At 33.0% G+C, this 21657-nt stretch overlaps 1 protein-coding gene across 1 annotated transcript in view; it reads right to left on the bottom strand.

The window, feature by feature from the left end:
* LOC144959203 (ADAM 17-like protease) overlaps positions 1–21657 on the bottom strand; it is a 48279-nt gene that overhangs the window by 18385 nt on the left and 8237 nt on the right. Inside the window, exons 5-15 of the mRNA XM_078891745.1 lie at positions 20979–21091; positions 20401–20501; positions 19453–19574; positions 18618–18710; positions 17249–17347; positions 16811–16949; positions 15775–15873; positions 13782–13900; positions 12041–12110; positions 5004–5027; positions 3659–3721 (exon numbers count right to left, since the gene is read on the bottom strand). Of these exons, the coding sequence (XP_078747871.1) occupies positions 3659–3721; positions 5004–5027; positions 12041–12110; positions 13782–13900; positions 15775–15873; positions 16811–16949; positions 17249–17347; positions 18618–18710; positions 19453–19574; positions 20401–20501; positions 20979–21091 (1042 nt within the window). The remainder of the gene's footprint in view (positions 1–3658; positions 3722–5003; positions 5028–12040; positions 12111–13781; positions 13901–15774; positions 15874–16810; positions 16950–17248; positions 17348–18617; positions 18711–19452; positions 19575–20400; positions 20502–20978; positions 21092–21657) is intronic.

The raw sequence follows: 21657 nt of genomic DNA on the forward strand, positions 1-21657 counted from the left end.
ACTACACACACACACACAACATTTTAGAGCAATTGAGATGATAAACTATCATTGAAGCTCTCGATAACTTCTAAAGAGTGGGAAGCTGCACCTATTTGTTCCACCACACATCAAATTTCTCACTGCCAGTACATTTGATTGAGGGAAATATAACATTTTAATCCGAGGAAAACCATCAACATTGCCACCTACAAATATGCAAACCTTTGTCCTATAACGGCAGACTTGCACTTTGCTTCCCTGTCTTTTTTCTTCCACCAATCACATCCTATCCATCAATCCAAACCTCAACACCCTACCAATCACATCCTATCCATCAATCCAAACCTCAACACCCTACCAATCACATCCTATCCATCAATCCAAACCTCAACACCCTACCAATCACATCCTATCCATCAATCCAAACCTCAACACCCTACCAATCACATCCTATCCATCAATCCAAACCTCAACACCCTACCAATCACATCCTATCCATCAATCCAAACCTCAACACCCTACCAATCACATCCTATCCATCAATCCAAACCTCAACACCCTACCAATCACATCCTATCCATCAATCCAAACCTCAACACCCTACCAATCACATGCCATTCAAGGCTCCCCAAGACACCAAAAAAACTCCATTAAAAGAAGCCACATCAATGACTACTAATCACTCTACCAATCACATGCCATTCAAGGCTCCCCAAGACACAAAAAAACTCCATTAAAAGAAGCCACATCAATGACTACTAATCACCCTACCAATCACATGCTATTCAAGGCTCCCAAGACACAAAAAAACTCCATTAAAAGATGCCACATCAATGACTACTAATCACCCTACCAATCACATGCCATTCAAGGCTCCCCAAGACACAAAAAAACTCCATTAAAAGATGCCACATCAATGACTACTAATCACTCTACCAATCACATGCTATTCAAGGCTCCCCAAGACACAAAAAAACTCCATTAAAAGAAGCCACATCAATGACTACTAATCACCCTACCAATCACATGCCATTCAAGGCTCCCCAAGACACAAAAAAAACTCCATTAAAAGAAGCCACATCAATGACTACTAATCACCCTACCAATCACATGCCATTCAAGGCTCCCCAAGACACAAAAAAACTCCATTAAAAGAAGCCACATCAATGACTACTAATCACCCTACCAATCACATGCCATTCAAGGCTCCCCAAGACACAAAAAAACTCCATTAAAAGAAGCCACATCAATGACTACTAATCACCCTACCAATCACATGCTATTCAAGGCTCCCCAAGACACAAAAAAACTCCATTAAAAGAAGCCACATCAATGACTAATAATCACCCATACCAATCACATGCCATTCAAGGCTCCCCAAGAGACAAAAAAACTCCATTAAAAGAAGCCACATCAATGACTACTAATCACTCTACCAATCACATGCCATTCAAGGCTCCCCAAGACACCAAAAAAACTCCATTAAAAGAAGCCACATCAATGACTACTAATCACTCTACCAATCACATGCCATTCAAGGCTCCCCAAGACACCAAAAAAACTCCATTAAAAGATGCCACATCAATGACTACTAATCACTCTACCAATCATATGGTATTCAAGGCTCCCCAAGACACCAAAAAAACTCCATTAAAAGATGCCACATCAATGACTACTAATCACTCTACCAATCACATGCCATTCAAGGCTCCCCAAGACACCAAAAAAACTCCATTAAAAGAAGCCACATCAATGACTACTAATCACTCTACCAATCACATGCCATTCAAGGCTCCCCAAGCCACCAAAAAAATTCCATTAAAAGATGCCACATCAATGACTACTAATAAATTTAATTTATTTTGCTCACCTTGAATCAATTTTATTTATCCAAACAAAGAAACAAATTGACCTCCACTAAAACGACGAGTTTTTGTTATTTCGATGGTTTAAAAATTTCCGGTCAAGCGAAAGTTGTGTGGTCATCTTGATTAGTTTATCAGTTGTACCTGAGAGTTCCGGAGTTCCAACTCTAGCAAAATGAAGACCCCAATTGTAGATGCAAACTTTATCTATTTAATATTAATCCTACCAGTCCAGATTCTTTATATAAATAATAATTTAATTTTAAATCCAAGTGAGCAACGAGGTATATACATAGTTATTGAAATGGCGTCTGTATATGGAATTTCTCCCCAAGACACACATTCCAAGCCAACCTTCCAAGACTGCGTGTCTTTTCTGCTTCGAAAGCTGACACCATTACAAAATCCACAATAAGACAGCAACAATGCAACACCTTTTATGAATGAGCAGTTGTTTTCAAACATAATTCAAGACCCAACATCTCAAATTAGTACTGTGTGTCGGATGGTTTAAATGCCGAAAAACTTAATTTATAGACAAGAATAATCGACTGGTTTAAGTTTGTTTTTTTTTTTTGTTTCAAGGTAAGAAAAACAAATCATATTTGTGCCCCATCATCTCAAAGAGGTGTCATGTTGGGATAAACTAGGTGTAGGAAATAGAATCTATAGCCACAAATATGAAACTTTAGGTTAACTTCTCTTCTTTACAGTGGAGAACAAATACAATTTCTTGCATTGCGAAAGACCTTAAGTTTGTACTTTTTGCCATTATAATTGCAAAAATTCACTTTTCAAGGTCCAATTCAATCCGACAGAACACCATTTAAATACAACGGGTCACACTTCTGCTCATTTTAATTTCAGATCACTTTCTGAGATTTGGTACATCGTGACATATAAAACCGTTTTGAGGCAATAGAACACATAATATGTAATCCACCACCTCAAACTGCTATTATGTCCAGGTGGCTCAAGTGGTGATAATTGAAATTTATGGCCAAAAATATGAGACTTGGGCGAACGGGTTTTTCTTTATTGTTTTTTTTTTGGTTTGTTTTGTTTTGTTTGTATTTTTTTGCTTTTTTTTTGTTTTGTTTTTTTTTTTTTTGGGGGGGGGGGGGGTTGTTTGAAAGAATAAAGAGTATAAAATCTTGAAGAGCAAAACTCTGAAATATTATTTTTCCTTATCATTTTGACTTTGAATTCATTTTTCTTCATGTGCATCACCCCGACATAATAGCTGATTGAGGTCTTGGGCTGCGTGTCTCATTGCAAATAAAATGACGGCCATCTACCAGAACAACTAGACTTACAACGAAATTCACGCATTCAAAGAAGAACCCACTCAAAAACACTAAAACACCAATCTACAAACTAAAACATCTTCAGATATTCATTTGCACCCCGCACTATCAAAGACTGGAACGCTCTTCCCGAATCATATGTGAAAACAACGGCTTTAGAAACATTCAAAATGAAGATTATCAAAATTCTTCAGCCTAAATACCAACAATGGCTGTCACATTCAACAACTCTCTCTGCCCTCAAATACAAATACTCAGAATTGAGTCGACTTCGAGTAACATTCATTTTCAGATTCAGGTTCTACGTCACTTTTCAATTCTTTTTTTCTTTTCTATTCTAAATTCTGCTTTTTGTGGTGTAAATCACTATTAGTGTTTTGATTGATTGAGCAGGGGAGAGGAATGAAGCTGAGTTGGGTCTGGAGGAAAGGATTTGAGGTCATGTCAGGTCAGGGTGTGTGTTGAACGGTTTCAAATTTTTGGTGAGAAAGGGAGGTAACTCACCTCCAGTAGTGTTCTTGGATTGTTGTGCATTGGTGAGTTGTGCATTGGGGAGAGTAACACTGTCTAAAGGTAAAACACAACAATGATCTTGTCACTTGGTGTGGTCACCTTTCTAGACTTTCTTTAGTGACGATTTTTAAAATCTTTAATTTAGCTTTTAATGTCTAGTTAAACTAAATAAACAAAATATAAAAAATATTTCTTTTAAATGATTCCATGTATACCGTGTAGGCACATATCAATTTTTTTTTTTTTTTGACCATGTACAGACTTTGTTACAAAACCAAATTCTCCCTTTATGCAACAACAAACATCAGATACCAATTTTAGAATACGAGACGAAAAACTTACAATATCTCACAATTGCTAAAAAGTAATTTCTAATAAGAAACATTTTGACTTAACAGCTCCATGAATATATATATATTGGATTGTTTTTGAAAATTATAGTTGTATTGAATAAAAGTATTTTGATAATTTAATTTGTAAATAAATTATAATCCCAGGCTAATACTTTGAATAAAGAAACAGTCAAAAGTAGCAAGATCAAATCTTTCTATCTTTCCAAACACACGAAATCATAAACTTGACATAAATGTCACCAAATTCTAATATAACTTTAAACATTCGATGTTTTTGTTGGGTTTTTCATTCTATTTACATTTAAGAGGTCACATCACAACACAATTTAAACATCACATAATTTGATATTAATTTTTTCTCATTCCTCATCATGACACCCTCATAAAACATTTATCATGCATACATTATTAATTACCTGGTCCTTAGATGAAAAAAAACAAACAAAACAAAATAAACAAAAAATATAAAATTTTATGTTTGACTAATGAAAAAATGTTGCTAATTCTTTGTTCTTTTTAAAAATATAATAATATACAAAGCAACAATTTAATTGAAAGATGTTGCCCAAATCTTATTTTAATAGACTCTTCTCACTTCGATTTCTCATCTACTCAAGAAATAATTTTTAATTTCTTTGAACAGATATATCTAATTATCGAAACAATTCATTTTTTTCCCTCACAAATTTAACGCATCAGATTACTACGACAATATTTTATTCAATTTTTTAAAAATGTTTATGAAATGAAAAGGAAAAGGAACAAGTTTTTTTTAAAAATCAAATAAATATATATAGACGTCTATATGAAAAGAAAAAAAGGTATGCTGAAAGGGAGATGTGAAACAACAATGATATTTGAAATAATAGTGAGTCTTATAATGTATAGATATAAAATATATTCTATTATAAGAAAAAGGCAAAATGAACTAGACTGATAATTAGTGGTAGCTATAGCAGCAGTGGTAATCTAATGAGACTTACTCTTCGACTTGGGTACATCCGGTTCTGTAAAAACATGGATGAGTCTCATAGTATGGTCAAAGCAAAAGGAACGGAAAGTAATAAAACCAAAGAAAATGATGCGTTTAAATAAGTTAATCAACTGAATCAAAACAAGAAGAAGAAAAAGAAGAAAACGATAACAAATAATAATTTTAAAATAAAACAGCAACAGCAATAAAGACAGATATAATTCACATCAAACACAAAAATGGATGTGAGGAAAACGAAATTATGTTTGATGACATTTTTCTGCTTCAAAATTTACTGATTTAGGTGAAAACTGATAAATATAAGATTTCAAAAACTCGTAATTTTTTCTCCCACAGCAAATGAAAAGACAGGATCAAAACTCGAAGTAGATTTATTTAATTGACACCTCATAATAATAAAAAAAAATAATCTCAACTATCACGTAAACTTTTATATTTTTACAATAACACAAGGAAAAAATGGAAACAATATGTGATCCCAAAATATGCATGGTGCACGTAGAAAATGCTCCAAGGTCGTAAGGTTGATTATCAAGTACTAAATGTGTTGACTGAAACAATTCTAAAGTTGCAAAGAGTGGAACAGGGTAATGCACAACTGTTAATCAACATCTTCCTGCCTCATGTCACATTTCTTCCCTTGTCTTGTCCTTAAGTCATAACTCCGTACATCAAAGATAATCATGATTGTGAGTGTGGAGAGAAAAAATGGACGACCCCAAGCCTTCATTATGATTTTATCGATTTTCTATCAGTTTCAATTTGGCCATTAATTTTTAAAAATATTTTCAGGCAGATTATTCCGTATTTGGATGGCGCTTGGAAAAAAACGAGATGAGATGAGAATTAACTCATGACTGCAGGACCTGGTATGAGTGCTGTTTTTTTTTTTCATTTGGAATCAGGCTAACAATCGTTCCTGACAGGCTTTAAAGAGATCTTTGGCCTTTTTGGATTGTGTGTCTTTCATGTAATGGCGACCAATTGCTAATGTATGACCTACAAAACTGATGCAACTGTGTCTGTATTTTATTTTATTTTACTATTATCACTTCTGTCCAAATCAGTTCTTTATTATTTCTCTATTGGATAATCAGAAGAAAGAAGAAATTAAGCTATTGTTAGAAAAGTGAAATTAATACGTATTCTATAGAAGGGACAAAATTGATGACACTCAGCTCTTTGTTATTTATAGAGGACTAATTTGGTGATTAGTTCTCACAAATTATTTCAATCAGACAATAAACGTTCAACTTAGTCTTGTGTGTTGATATGTTATATACAGCTGGTGGATGTTTTGAGTATTTTACCTAAACGCAGAGCATCAATAAGGTGTATGACTTTGTCAGATTGGGTTTTTGCTGTAGAAGTGCAATTTCAATTCATGGCTCATTTTCCAAAAAGCATTTGATTCATTAAATAAAAGCTGGTAGTCATCATCATTTCCAAAATACTTATTCTATGACTTCAAAACAAGATTATAAATTGCAAGATTATTGGGGGGGAAATGTCTCGAGGCCTGTATGATGCCCCAACCAAATAATGCACAGGGAATTTCCATCAGTGTAGCACCAGGGGGAAAATAATGTGCTTAAAGAACAAAAATATGACCTCAGATTTGAATGTCATAGTACTTGCGGACAAGACGAGCCAAATACTTCTCCGTCATCTGCAAATGTTGCGTTAATGTCTTTATTGTTTTTGTTATTGATGGAAGAAGGGTTTTGAGCCCGAAACGTTTTTAAAGCTTTTATATTCATTTTTGCTTATAGTATAAACTTTCACTTTTAGGGGGAAATAAATCTTTACATTTGTGTACATGACTCATGCAGTCTTCAGAGAGTGATATGAAAAAAGAGGATATGAAAAGAAAAGGTTATGACCGACATAAAAGTATGAATATCTCTCAACAACTTGAAAACATCAAAGATTGAAAACATCATCCAAAGATCATTGAACACATCTCTAAATGTACGTCTAAAATTGTAGAGATCATCTCGACAACACTGTGCACATCTAAAAATGTACACATTGTCTCAACAACATTGTATACCTCTAAAACTGTACACATCATCTCATCAGCATTGTACACATCTACAATTGCACGCATCATCTAAACAACATTGAACACATCTCAAAATGTAAAAATAGTCTTAACTACACTGTACATTGTCTCAACAACATTGAACAAATCTCAAAATGTAAAACTCTTCTCAACAACACATCAGAAAATGTACAAAAACATCATTGTTGTCCTCAGTGAGTGTGTTGATTCAGGAAAAATTATGGAAATGGCGAGTAAGGAGAGAATAACATATAAACGCCTCAAAGTTTCAGCCCTATATTATTTGAAATCTCTTGTTAAAATTCAGAATCCTCTAAGTGCTCTTAGATCCTCATACTCTTATAATCTCGATATGCCTTTCCCTAAAACAATGAGTTTCAACCGCTCTTTTACTTATGCTGCCCCAAGCATTTGCAAGTCTCTATCACTTCAAACAAAAAGATCTGGCTCTTTTTCCTCTTTTAAGAAAGAGTTTTTTTAAACAGGTGTATGATACCAAGAATGAATATAGTGAAGCATTGAATTTATTATTAAGTGTATGTGCATGTTGTGAGTGTGTGTGCATGCGAGTGAGCCATCTGTAATTCTAAGTGCTTACGAGCATTTTATCAATTTGGAAGTGGGCTCTATATAAATGATTATTATTATATTGTATAGTATTGTATATTATTGTACAGTATTGTATGATTAAATGACTTTAAAATACCCCTCAAATTAAAGTGTTTTGATTGACTTCAATAATCAACAGTTTTGATTTCATAAATTTCAACATATAAGTTTGAAACTTATAAAGCATCATCGAGAATTGTGAATAGATAATGGCAATTTAAGGATCTTTTCACATCACGTTAGGTATAAATTCCGAAAAAATAAAAAATAAAAATAAGGCGTTTATTTGAATGTCCCTTATGCCATCACAAATACGTTCAGAAAGTTATAATATACGAACACACTCGAGTACAAATCAGGGAAAAGATTTTAAGCAACCAAGAAAACCCAGAAGTAGAAGGACAGTCAAACAGCAGTATAAGTTGGTGACCAATAGAAATAATGTATTCTTTAAAAAGTGATAGTGTTTTGTTACATCCTCATTACAAGCAGTAAAAACGTTAGACCAACATTATTGTAGGATTATGAGAGAAATGAATTGTCATCTTTGTCCCTGGCTATCTAAATGGGGTTGTGGCGTCATCATTAATTCTACTATCAATATCATTTTATAATTATGATTATTATCATTAATATTATTATTATTTTGATTATTATTATTAATGTTATTATTATTATTATTATTATTATTATTATTATTATTATTATTATTATTATTATTATTATTATTATTAAATTATTATTATTATTATTATTATTTATATTATTATATTTATTATTTTATAATTTTTTATTATTATATATTATTTATTACTTATCATTCATTATATATTATCATTATTCATTATAATCACAATTACAATCACTACATCACAGTCCATACCATTTTATCAGAAACAAATCTTGTCTTTCACCCTCCCCTCACCCCACTCCCTCCTCTCTCTTCTCTCTTCTTTCTCTCTCCTCTCTCTCTCTCTCTCTCTCTCTCTCTCTCTCTCTCTCTCTCTCTCTCTCTCTCTCTCTCTCTCTCTCTCTCTCTCTCTCCATCCACTAAAAACAAAACAAAACATAACAGTTCAAAACAACAACATAACGATGACTAATTTCCTCTTGCATTGTATGTACCTCCTAACTCATCCAAAATGAGAAAAACCGGGTAGACTTTAAATCAATATTAATCGTGATTTAGAATGGCGATACAAAAATTGAATCACATTCATTGCTAACTACTGGTTAATCATACAAGGTTAAAAGGAAGTTGGAAGGTTTCTCAGCTAAAGCGAAAGGGCTCAAAAAAGGTCAAATTGAATCAACAGTTAATCATAAACAAGTTAAATCAATCAGAGTTTAATCCATAACCATAAAAAATGTTATAGGAAATCAATGATATTAGTGAAAATGGCCGATCACGTGACGGAAAATCATCTATTGTAACAAGGTGATGAGAAATGCCACTTAAAAAAATAAAATAAAATAAAAATTGAGCTTTTATATATATATCCACTAAACTTGCTCAAAACGCTTTACAAAGGGTCCCTGGCTAACAGCAACATTTAACATGTAGGATGGGACATGACGCCTTTTAGGCGATATAACAGAGACAACGTTGTTAACGGCCAGGTACTCATTTTACACCTGAGTAAGTGACAGAATGTGAGAAAAGTGCCTTCTCCAAGGACTCAACTATGCGCTGAATGAGACTCGAACACCAGGACCTTCTGATCCAAAAGCGAGTGTCATACCACTATACCACATACCCGCACAGTTAAAGGGAACTTGCTACATTCACTACAAAAATAATCAGTAATAAAATTCAATTTTTCCTTATTTTTTTTTCTAATTCAATAATTTGAGATACTAGAGGGGACAATTTTGCACATTCTCCATTCATATCTTGTGGGTGACTAGTTCGATTCCCTTCGCCACGCAGTGTGACATTGGGCAAGTCACCTCATTTTAGCTTACTTTGTGGTGCTGAACTGTGCCTGATGTCATCTTCCCTTGGAAGACCCAAAATAAACATTCTGGGATTTTGAAATTTACCATGTTTCTATTTTAAATATTGTGGATAGGAGACTGAATAAAAAGTGTGTATAAAGAAACGATTGCGAAAAAAAAAAAAAAATCCCATTTAAATGAATAAATCTCACAGAGTCATAAAACCCATGGAGCCCGAGGTTATCCCATGTTCTAAAGCTTTAATCAGACAATAGCAATTGCTTGCTACCTTTAGATAGGATGCTAGTCTATTGCAAAGTACTCTTGTAAGATCTAACAGACCTAGCTAACAAATCATGACTGGTGAACAGAGGGGAAGGATCGATCTTGGTCCCTTTGCATGTAAAGCGAGTGCTCTTCCAACTGAAATACCAGGACCCCTTAACCGATCAATTATATATGAAATCGTTAAAATCATATAATTCTGCATTTATTTATTTTATTCATTACTTCCGTAAATTTATTATGGAATGGTAAGTATGTCTGGCTTTTGAGAGGAAAAAGCTATCTGGCGGATTAGATGGAAATAAATGATGAAAAATGATAATTTGCTGATATAGAGGGTTAGCAATTTAACTATGTTATGAACACAGATTTGAGTACAGAATTTTTCTTGAATATTAATAAATATTAGCTTGAAGTTAGATCTGAGATATTGATTAGTTGTAGTAGTTAAACCTATTATTTAACTTTGTGGTTTAATCTAATTTATTTCAGTTGTCTCTTATCTTAATCACTTTTATGACACATATATTTTGTTTTTCTTTCCATTATAAATGATTTTGTTAACACTACAACCTGGTAATAATAGACTTAAGATGTTCACAGTTTATGAATTGAAGTGAATGACAACATAAAGTTACATAAATTTATGGAGTACGTTGGAGTGACTTCAAGCCCTTGTATCTTTTGCGATTCTGAAAAATGTGCACCTACTAAATTATTTTTTATTGCATACTTCCTCGGTTTTTCTTTTCTCTTGTTTTTAATTCTAATCTCTTTACTCCCTACATTGTTACTTCTTAAAATAATGTTTGATGTGGCTTAGGTGTAGCACAGCCTTACATGAATTATATATATTTTTTAAATAATACATAATAATAATAATCATAGTTTCAAATCACAGCCATAATTAAATGACTCATAAATTTACTGTTTTAATGAAAGTGGAAAATGCCCTTTAAGAACAATCTGCTGGCATTAATTTGTTATTCGATATGAAATAAATTTATCCCATTTCATGTACTGGGGGAGAAAAAATAAATAACTCACATTTGCCATGAGTGTCGAGACTATATTTCACCAAACAAAATTCACCTAAAAACACATTTTTCAACAATCTATTTCTCTCAATATTGATATGTCAGATAAAGAGCTAAGCTATGTATAACGAATACCTTCCTTACAAATTTGGTACGGATTATGCATATAAATCCACTAAAAGGCTAAATTCATCTCAATCTTATTCATCACATTATTTTCACAGGGTGATTGTCTGGTTAAACATTGATTTGATAAAAGGCTTTAAAGTGGACAGGGAATTTTTAAAAATTTAGATAAATTTAGAAAAAGGAAGAGATTTAAGCTGGGATAAGGATGATAAACAGGATCTATCACTCGTTATATTAATTATAGTGAAAATAGTTTTATTTTACACTTTAAAAGTATCTCACCAATTGTTGTAATAATTATCTAATTTTACCCAAAAAATTCTTACAATAGTAACATCTAGTTCAGTATCATTCTAACCAGGTACCAAATCTCATTACGAGAAAATTTAATTTATAATAACTGGTATCTCTATCAAACTATTATTATCTTTCTATTGTAAAATATTCTCCATATTCAGTTTTTTAAAATCTTAAACCCTCCTCCACACGATATACTAAATATAATTTAAAGTTCAGCAGTACATGTGTGCATTTAATTGTGTAGTATAAATATTGATTAAACTCTACTTATATTGCCATCCTGTTCATTAACTATTTTGATCAACAGCAAAATTTCACCAAAGAAAAGTAAATAAAACAAAATAAACAAATAACTTAAAAACAATCTTTCTTAGTTCAAAAACACACAAACACAAAATTACAACTAGTATTTTTTTTTTTAAAAACAAACCAAAAAAAACAACTTGACAATTGAATATGTGAGATCATGAGCAGGAAAAGGTGAAGAAAACAAAAAGATGTTACAACAATACACACATCACAATATTTATAACTCGAATGCTGTCAAAATGAAGCACGATTACAAAGCTGGTGACGATTCAAAAGACAAGTCTGAATCAACCTTAGGTCAAGTAGCGAAAAATAGGTCATGAAAAATAATTTTAAAATATTTATTCTACTCACTCCTGAAGCATTGGCCCGACCTTGTCATAAGAACCGATGTGATGTAACGCTTACTACATGGTGAAAAGTGCTGTAGAAAAAAATAAAGAGTAATTATTTCATTATGATACTATACTGCTGGAAGCTGTAGACTTCTAAAAAATAATGAACAAAAATAAATGTAACAGCTTCAAAAAAGAAAAAAATACGAAACACAGAAAGTTTCAGCTGATAACAATAAAAACAAACAAAATCTAAACAGATGGATGAAAAGTATTTGGCATGTCTTGGCGGCAAGTAGGTATGATCTCGAAATGACAATTTGAGATCATATCTACTTGAGTGGAGTGACTGAGTTTTTTTAAATAACCCATCACGCAAGAAAGCAATATCTACAGGAATCATGAGGCAGTGTGGCTAAGCGGTATGGTATTTGCTTCATACCCGAAAGGTACCAAGTTTGAATAGCTGTGTGGCCTTGAGTAAGTCACCTTGCCCTAGCTATACAATGACGCTAGGGTAATTCCAGTCTTCCCTAGGAATGGACCCTAAAGAAAATTTCCTCTTTAAAAAAAGAAATAAATAAATAAAGACAAATTTACTCAAGGGGATTTTTTTTAATTTATTTTTTTTATTATCATATGTGCTGTTCTAGTTAGCAAATCATTGATTAATAATCTTGCAAAATAATGAAAAACAGAAGTGAATGAAGTGAGGCTTGAACTCAGGTTACTCAGGTTATAGTTCAATACCTTGTCCACTGAGCCATCTCACTCTTCTTTCATTATAAAATTATCTAAACACATTTGTAACCCACCGTTTCAATGCAGTATTATTATGTTGCAAAATTGGTGAACAATCACTTGAATTTTTTGGCACCCCATTTTTGGAATGCTCTTCCCCCAGAATATTAGAAGTGCTGACTCATTATCAGCTTTCAAATCTAAATTGAAAACTCACCTTTTCATCTCATGATTTCAATTTTGTAAATGAAGTTTTATCTACCATGTGTGTAAAATGTAATGTCCATTGCTATTTAAGTGACTATGTTTTTAGTTTTCATTGTATTTCTTTATTTATTTTAAAAGTGTAACGTACTTACAGCCTGATGAAATCGGGGCAAGGCGCTATACAAATGCCAAATGTTATATGCAGGCTCAACCCGACACTAAAGATTGTCTTTAAGATCAAAATAATGAAATTGTATTGGAATTTATATCGCCCGTTGAAATGGATGAATGTGGCTTCTAATGACATAAGCCTAAAAATTTGTAATTCTAACTGTGTAAAGGTAGCTGCTCAAAGCTAGAAGAAATAAATAACAATGTGAAATTGAATGTAAGCCTCAATTTAATATACAAAACCAGACAAAATGGACGTTTCGGGTTTCCACTTTATCAACAAAACAGGATGGATGAAACACTACAGACGAATGAGATATGTGATAGTGTAGTCTGTAGTGTTTCATTCATCCTGTTTTGTTGATAAAGGGGAAACCCGAAATATCCATTTTGTCTGTTTTGGTATATTAAATTGAGGCTTACATTCAATTTCACATTGTTATTTAATTTTAACCATGTAAACATTAATTTCAACTTTCTTGATTCTGGTTCATACTGACATAATACTGAATTGGGGAAGGAAGGTGGGGGTTGGGGGGAGGGTGGGGGACACAATTTCTAAAATTGACATTGTGAACTTTGCTGTGAAAACATGTCAAAGGTTACTTTTGCAATGATTGGCTAACAGTCTTACAACTCACATAATTGTTTTCCTCAAACCCACTGACGGCATATGGATACATCAGATATTTCCCATTGTTGAACGAGCTAGGAGCACATTCCCTAGTCTCTGCATCGTGTTCAGCACCCCAGTTGTGGCCTTAATGGATACAAGGGAGAGAAAGAAGAGCAAACGTTTTTATAGAAATATGCGAGTATCAAAAAAGGAATCTTTAATGTAACTGTTTAATCAAACTTTGAGGTATAATTACTCCCATCTTTTAAGTTTGAAGCAATCTTTTAAGTAAAACGGTTTTTGGACTGGGTTTTCTAAAATCCTTTTAAAACAAAAATCAGTATGTCTCAATTTGTGCTTTAATGTTAATAAGACAAAGCCCATTTAACATCATCACTATCTTTCTCCTCAACACCATGATTAATACCACCACCATTTTTATGATTACTTTTCCAAAGAAGAGAAGAAAAACAAAAACATGTAACTGTCTTCCAAGGGTAAAAAATAATATCTTTTTCAAAGACTGGCCATTACAACATAAGTCTCATAACGGAACAAAAACAAACAAACAAACAAACAACAAAAACTCACCAAATTCTGTGAGATATTGGATCCAGGGAAGATGGAAATGTGGAGGAAAAAATAAATCAAAATTGTAAACAAATTACGAAACCCCCTGTATTCATCCCTGGAGGAAATTCGTCTGTTTGGTCCATCTCACGAAAGAAAATAAGATTGAGAAAACCAAGATGTCAGCCTTAATGCATACCCAATGAGTGTGCAAAAAGTTCTAAGTACTTCCCGTGGCTTTGTAGTCTAGTGGCGACATTCACCTTTGGATCGGAAGGTCCTGGGTTCGAGTCCCACTGATCCATGCATAGTTGAGTCCTTGGAAAAGGCTCTTTACTCACATTTTCTCACCATACTCAGGTGAAATGAGTATCTGGTCATTAACAGCGTTGTCACTTGTCTGAAAAATGTAATATCGCCTCACAGGCATCCAATCTTGTTCTATATGTTAAGAGTTGATGTTGGCTAGGGACCCTTTGTAAAGTGCTTTGAGCACGTTTAGTGGGTGCTACATAAAAGCTCAAGTTTTTTTGTTTTGTTTTGTTTGTTTTTTTGTTTGACTCAAGAAAAGGTTAGATATCATCAGTCGGACTCAAACTCGGGATCTCTGGGTGTAAGTGCAATGTCTAATCCACTCAGCTGTCATAAAATGATTATTGAATAAAACAAAGTGGTGCAGTATAGCATCCCTTGACCACCTATTAAGAACTTATTCAGACATGAGTAATTTGTTGATAATTTACGTTGAGTGCCATAAAAATTGGGTGTCATCAATTATTTGTGCTTACCATTATACAGGAGATCTGATGTTCAATCCACAATACAGACAGGCAAATAAAAGGTAAAATGGAGCATGTTCTCATGTCTTCATCCCCATTTTTTCGTGTGCAATATTTGTTTGTAATGGTGCAGAAAGGTGGGGAATATAATATAGGCATTAAATCGCCCTTACATACTAGGTAACCATTGTGGTGGAATGGTAGTAAGTCTTATCGGTAATCATGAGGCCTTGATGCAATCTCCGATCCAGGCAGTCTAATTCTTTAGGATGATTTTTTTACCTGTATTTTTCTTTCTGCATTGTTTGGCACTGTTTCTTACACACCTTTTCGGATTTTAATTTTTCACACGTTCTATCATCATCATCATCATCGTCGCCATAATAATAATAATAATAATAATAATAATAATAATAATAATAATAATAATAATAATAATAATAACAAGAAGAAGAAGAAGAAGAAAGAAGAAGAAGAAGAAGAAGAAGAAGAAGAAGAAGAAGAAGAAGAAGAAGAAGAAGAAGAAGAAGAAGAAGAAGAAGAAAAAGAAGAAGAAGAAGAAGAAGAGAGTTGGTGTTGCTGTTAGAGGGTGCACCAAACATTTTCGAACAATCACCTTTGCCTGTGTGGCAATCTAGCAGTTTCTAACGATATACTGACGGAACTCACCGTGTGTTGTGACTAAAACAGCTTCCTGTGTCAAGAGATTATTCCCCTTGGTGTTCATAGCTGAACTAAATCCTGTGTTCATTGCTCGCCGGGTACGGGCTGAAAATATTTGATTTAAATAATCATGCTGCATTAATTTATTTTTTTTTTTTTTAAAATAAATAAATAAAATAATAATAAATTTGCAAATAGTTGAAATCAAACCAAGAGTGAAAATGCATGGGTACACTATTTAACTTGAGCTTAAGCTTTTATATAGCCCAACTCAACAATGCGCCAAGCACGGCTCGAACCCAGGACCATCCGATCCCAAAGTGAGTGTCATATCATAAGACAATACAGCCTTCTAGTGGTATGACACTCAGTGGCGCAAAGTTGAGCCCTTGAAAAAGGCTCTTTACTACCATTCTTTTACTGTGCTCAGATATAAAATGAGTACCTGGCTGTTTACAGCGCTGTCTCTGTCAAAATAAAACTATTTTAATATTGCCTAATAGGCATGTTCAGAGGATATTTTGCTAAATATAAATACTCAAGTTTTTTTTTGTTTTGAGGGGAGATGGGGGGGGGGGGGGGGGGGGGGATGGGTGTCATTATACAGGACTGGACACTTACAGCATAATGTTTTTAATTTAAAAAATCGTGATTCATTTTTATTTTTTTTCTTTCTTTTTAACGGAAGCCAAAAATGAGAGTTTGAGTGATAATTGTAACAAAGATTAAAGGCTTTTGTTATGAAATTCAATAGAAGTATACAATAAAAACCATTTGGAGACTCAAATTGAGTCATTTAATAAGTGTAAACCCCACGTAGCATTGAGGGAAAAAAATCAAGGAAAAAAAACAACAGGATTACAACAAAAAGATCAGAATTGATTTTTTTAAAGCCTAAAAAAAAAAAACCCTAGAAAATCACAACAAACAAAAAAAAAACAAAAAAAATTAAACATCAGGAGTTGGCAGATCTGCTACTGAAAATGATGAAATAAAATAATATAAAAATAATATCTCAGATAATTTTGGCACAGTGACTTACAGCTGGAGCAGATCCCACCTACAGCGTATTTCCTAGCGGGTGCGATGTAAGCAAGGCCCAAAACTCCCCCTGCAAACTGTCTGTATGTAAACAGATGGGCTAGGCAGAAGTTATGGAAGCTTGCGTCTTCTCCAAATTGCTGAAAAAATATTTTTAATGGAAATAAGGAATGGCGATTGTAGTGAGAATGTGAAATGATGCATTCTTGATGTATTGAATTATGAAAATGGGCATGATGATGAGGATGAAGAGAATGTTGAAGATGATGATGACGATGATGATGATGATGATGGAGATGATGATGATGATGATGATGATGATGATAATGATGATAATAATGATGATGATGATGATGACGACAATGACGATGATGATGATGATGCAGATGCATTATTTGACAACCATTGCTAAATTTGTTCAAAAGATCTATATACTTACCTTTAACAAATCATGATCAGGCCAGGAGTTACGGTGCATGTTGTAATGAAGACCTCGATGCTGCCTGGACACATCCGTTGGTTGGGAATGAACTCGAAGCTGAAAATTCAAAGAAATCAAGAATCTCAAGACACATCTTTACTGTATTTGCTTTTATTGACACTATAAACCCTTGATTTGGTTATTATTTCATTGCAATGTATTTTTTTTTTTTTTTTTTTTTTCAAATTTGATAATTTATATTGTAAAGTGCCCAGAACCTGTGTTTTAAACGAGAATGAGCGCTGTATAAATGTGTATTATTAATTATTATTATTATTATTATTATTATTATTATTATTATTATTATTATTATTATTATTATTATATTATTATTATTATTATTATTATTATATTATATTATTGTTATTATTATTATTTATTAAATTTGTAAGTATTGAACTAAATAAACCAAACTATGTAGCTATATAGCACATTTTCAAGGCTTTGTAACATTCAATGGACTTCATAATGCTTTAATAAAGCACTTGCATGAGGCAATAAAAAGTAATAGACAAAAATGAATATAACAGCTTCAAAAAAGTACAAAATACAATACGCAAAAAATTTTCAAGCTCAAAACCCTTCTTCAGCGAACATCAAAAAAAAACAAAACAATAAAAACATAAATACATTTCTAAAAAAAAGCAGATTGACAACAGAATAAAAGGCTAGCTCAGCAATACTATATATTGTGGGGGAAGCGATACCAAAACCATTCCTCAATCATAGCAATAATTAAAACAAAGCAGATGTTAATCTATATCGATTTTTTTACTAAAGCCTTATTTTAGAACGTGGCTATAAACATAAACCTTACTTCTAAAACTGCAAATTTACCAACTTAACTTATCGATAATCTAAGTTGAGTGAGGTAATGCATAATTCATTCCTCCTCCACAGCTGGCTTGTGTGGTTATGTGATCCAGTGGTATGACACTCACCTTTGGATCGGAAGGTCCTGGGTTTGAGTCCAGCTCTGAGCGGCGCATTATTGAGTCCTTGGAAAACGCTCTTTACTAACATTCCCTCACTGCACTCAGGTGTAAAATGAGTACCTGGCTATTAACAGCGTTGTCTTTGTCGTAAAAAATTGTAATTTCGCCTAACAGGCATCACGTCTCGTCCTACATGTCCAGTGTTGCTTTTGGCTAGGGACCTCTTATAAAGCTCTGAGCATGTTCTGTGGATACTGCGCTATGTACAAGCTCAAGATTTTAAAATTTTTTTATACAAAACCAAATTTCCATTTCAAACAGAACAAGTTGCCTCTTATGCTCCATATTTATAATATCGGTCAGTGTCAAGAGACAACAATGAGACGACGAACCTCTTTAATTTGAAATCCCATGTTGTAAAGATTTTCTGCCTTGTTCCAAATTGTCTCCTTGAAAATACGATTCACTTTCTGTAATGTTTGAATCTGATGAAGAAAAAAAAAAAAGAGATATTTTATTGGTGAACTACCAAATAAATTTGCCCAAAGTGCTCTTCAGTACTAACCTCGTAAGCATGTTTGCACTCTTTAATGCCCAAAACAAAGTTGACAATGCATTTTAATGTTACAACTCTTTATTATTCAAACATAGTTGTCTATTTATAATACAACTCTTTGCTACACACATTGTTGGCTAAGCATGATACAGCTCTTTAATATTCACAACATAGTTGTCTATTCATATTATCTCTTTATAACACACATTGTTGGCTAAGCATGATACAGCTCTTTAATATTCACAACATAGTTGTCTATTCATATTATCTCTTTATAACACACATTGTTGGCTAAGCATGATACAGCTCTTTAATATTCACAATATAGTTGCCTATTTATATTATCTCTTTATAACACACATTGTTGGCTAAGCATGATACAGCTCTTTAATATTCACAACATAGTTGTCTATTCATATTATCTCTTTATAACACACATTGTTGGCTAAGCATGATACAGCTCTTTAAAACTCATAACATTGTTGTCTATTTATATTACATCTCTTTTCTCCACATATTGTTGGCTAAGCAAGTTTATAGCTTTTAATACTCACATTATAGTTGTCTATTTATATTACACCTCTTTACACATATTGTTAGCTAAGCAATATTACAGCTTTTTAATATTCATAACAAAACTGGCTATGCATGTACAGTTCTTCACTACTCACCACATAGTTGGCTGTTTGATGTGGAAAGCCTCCCCCTGGTCCTTTATAAAATGTGTAATCAGCAACAGCAATGATGTGACACGTGTTACGGGATGGCGAAGCACGTCGAGATCTGTTGCCATCTAGAATTCAAAATGGTTGGGAAAAAAAATATATATCAAATTTTAAATACCTGAGCTTTTTTTATATAGCGCAATATCCACTAAACGTGTTCAATGCGCTTTACAAATGCTCCCTGACCAACAGCAATACGTAACATACAGTATACATGATGCCTGTTAGACAATATTACCTAAAGTTTTTCTGACAGAGACAACGGCTAATTTTACACCTCCAGTACCTCCAAATTACGATATAAAAACCATTTTACTACTTTACACTGCCCCCTTCTTTGGTTTTTTTTTTTTTTTTTCTCATAACTTAATTTATATTCCACACAAAAATAGTAGAGTCATTTGACTCATGTTCTATAATTTGACTTTAAATTCAAACGTCTGATCCCCCTCGAAAATTGAAGGCCACTCAAGTAGTTTTCTTTCCTTTTTTATTTTATACAAAAATATTCTCTATCAAAAACGAGACGTAACTCTTTCCTTAACCCCACCATTTTCTGGATTTTCTCTGGATTTTTTATCCATCCAATGTAAAGATATATTTTTTAAACACCTGGCACCTTTCATATACTCTTGTTCAGATTTGTAAAACTCTAACTCAACAGAAATAATACACACTATGCATAATTTTATTCAGCAAAACAACCTCAAAACCAAAGCATTGATTTCTCATTTATTTATTACAACCATGATCAAAATATATCTTTAAATCTTATGATGGACAAAAGAAATTTGAAAAAGAAAATTAATGATTGTATCGTAACGAATGTGATGATTTTCCTGTAGTTGGTAAGGGGAGGGTTAAATAAATAACGGGGAAAGAATAGAAACTTACTAAAATCTAATGGTACATGCTGGTGCTCATTTTTCCCCATTTCTTGCTCTGGACTGTAGTCAGGTTCGTCTTCAGGATGTAATGACTTGCATATAGTTTGCCTGTGGCAAAGGTTAATGAAAATGTTGCTGCTTGAAACTCAAAAGGAATATATAACAATAACTAATGAAATAGAAGCTTCGATTTACTGAGTGAAGACAGATAATTTGGATGTTTCAGGTTTCCCCTTTATCAACAAAACACGATAATTGAAAAATTAAGGACTAACGAAAATTAAGAAGAAGGGGGAAAAAAAACAGTTTCTAAATAAAATTTTCATCCGAGGAATTTTCTATCAATTCTGTCAGGCATTGTATCATACACCAGTATTTTGATGTTTACTTTGCACCTGCACCACTCTTCCACTTGGCATAGATAAATGTAATAAATGCTATATTTAAATTTATAAACGATGTTTAGGGTATTTTATGCTGACAACTTAAATATCTAATAAATCAACCCCCCCCCCCCTCCACCCCCCAAATGAAAAAACATCCTTGTCAGTAAAACAAATAACCATTGAAAATAAACAAACTTACTTGTGACCTGGTTTAGAGTAGAGATCAGGAAACATGTTCTCCCACCTGATATCGGACTGCTTGTATACAATCATGCTATGATTATCGGATGGAGGCAGATGCCCACGGGACGGCTAAAAGGAACAACCAGGACAAACCGACTGAATTATAGTGTACTTGAGATTTGTTAACTTTAAAAAATAAATAAATATGTACAGTTACCCTAGAAACCTTCAAATATCATAAAATCTATATGGGTTCCAGTCCTAGTAAAATCAATTTGTAAAATGTGAAAAAAAATGTTTTTTAAAAAGGCAGAACATTTTTGAGTTATAACTTCACAGTGGTCCTGTCCCCTTAGAGTGTCTTATCTCTATATCTAATTTAATACTGAATATATGAGTTAACTTCACATTCCGTATAAAATAGCACATAATTTCATAATGGTAATGTCAAATAGGTAGGAAACATGAAGACAATATTTTACAAGAAATTTCACAAAAGTGTAAGACGTAAGAAGTTAAAAACCAACGATAATAGTAGCTTCAGGAAGGTTTCTACTTTAAATGCTTCTTGATTTATCTGTACCAGAGCTTCATGTCACTTTTTTTTTAACAAGAATTTTGTCTTAACATGGATTGTTATATCAAAAGAGATCTGCAAAAGTTTCTCTTGTTTTCAAACACGATGAGGAATTTAT

This window comes from Berghia stephanieae, chromosome 13 (assembly GCF_034508935.2).
Source record: "Berghia stephanieae isolate SIO BIC M18660-M18661 chromosome 13, UCSD_Bste_1.3, whole genome shotgun sequence".
Lineage (NCBI taxonomy): Eukaryota > Metazoa > Mollusca > Gastropoda > Nudibranchia > Aeolidiidae > Berghia > Berghia stephanieae.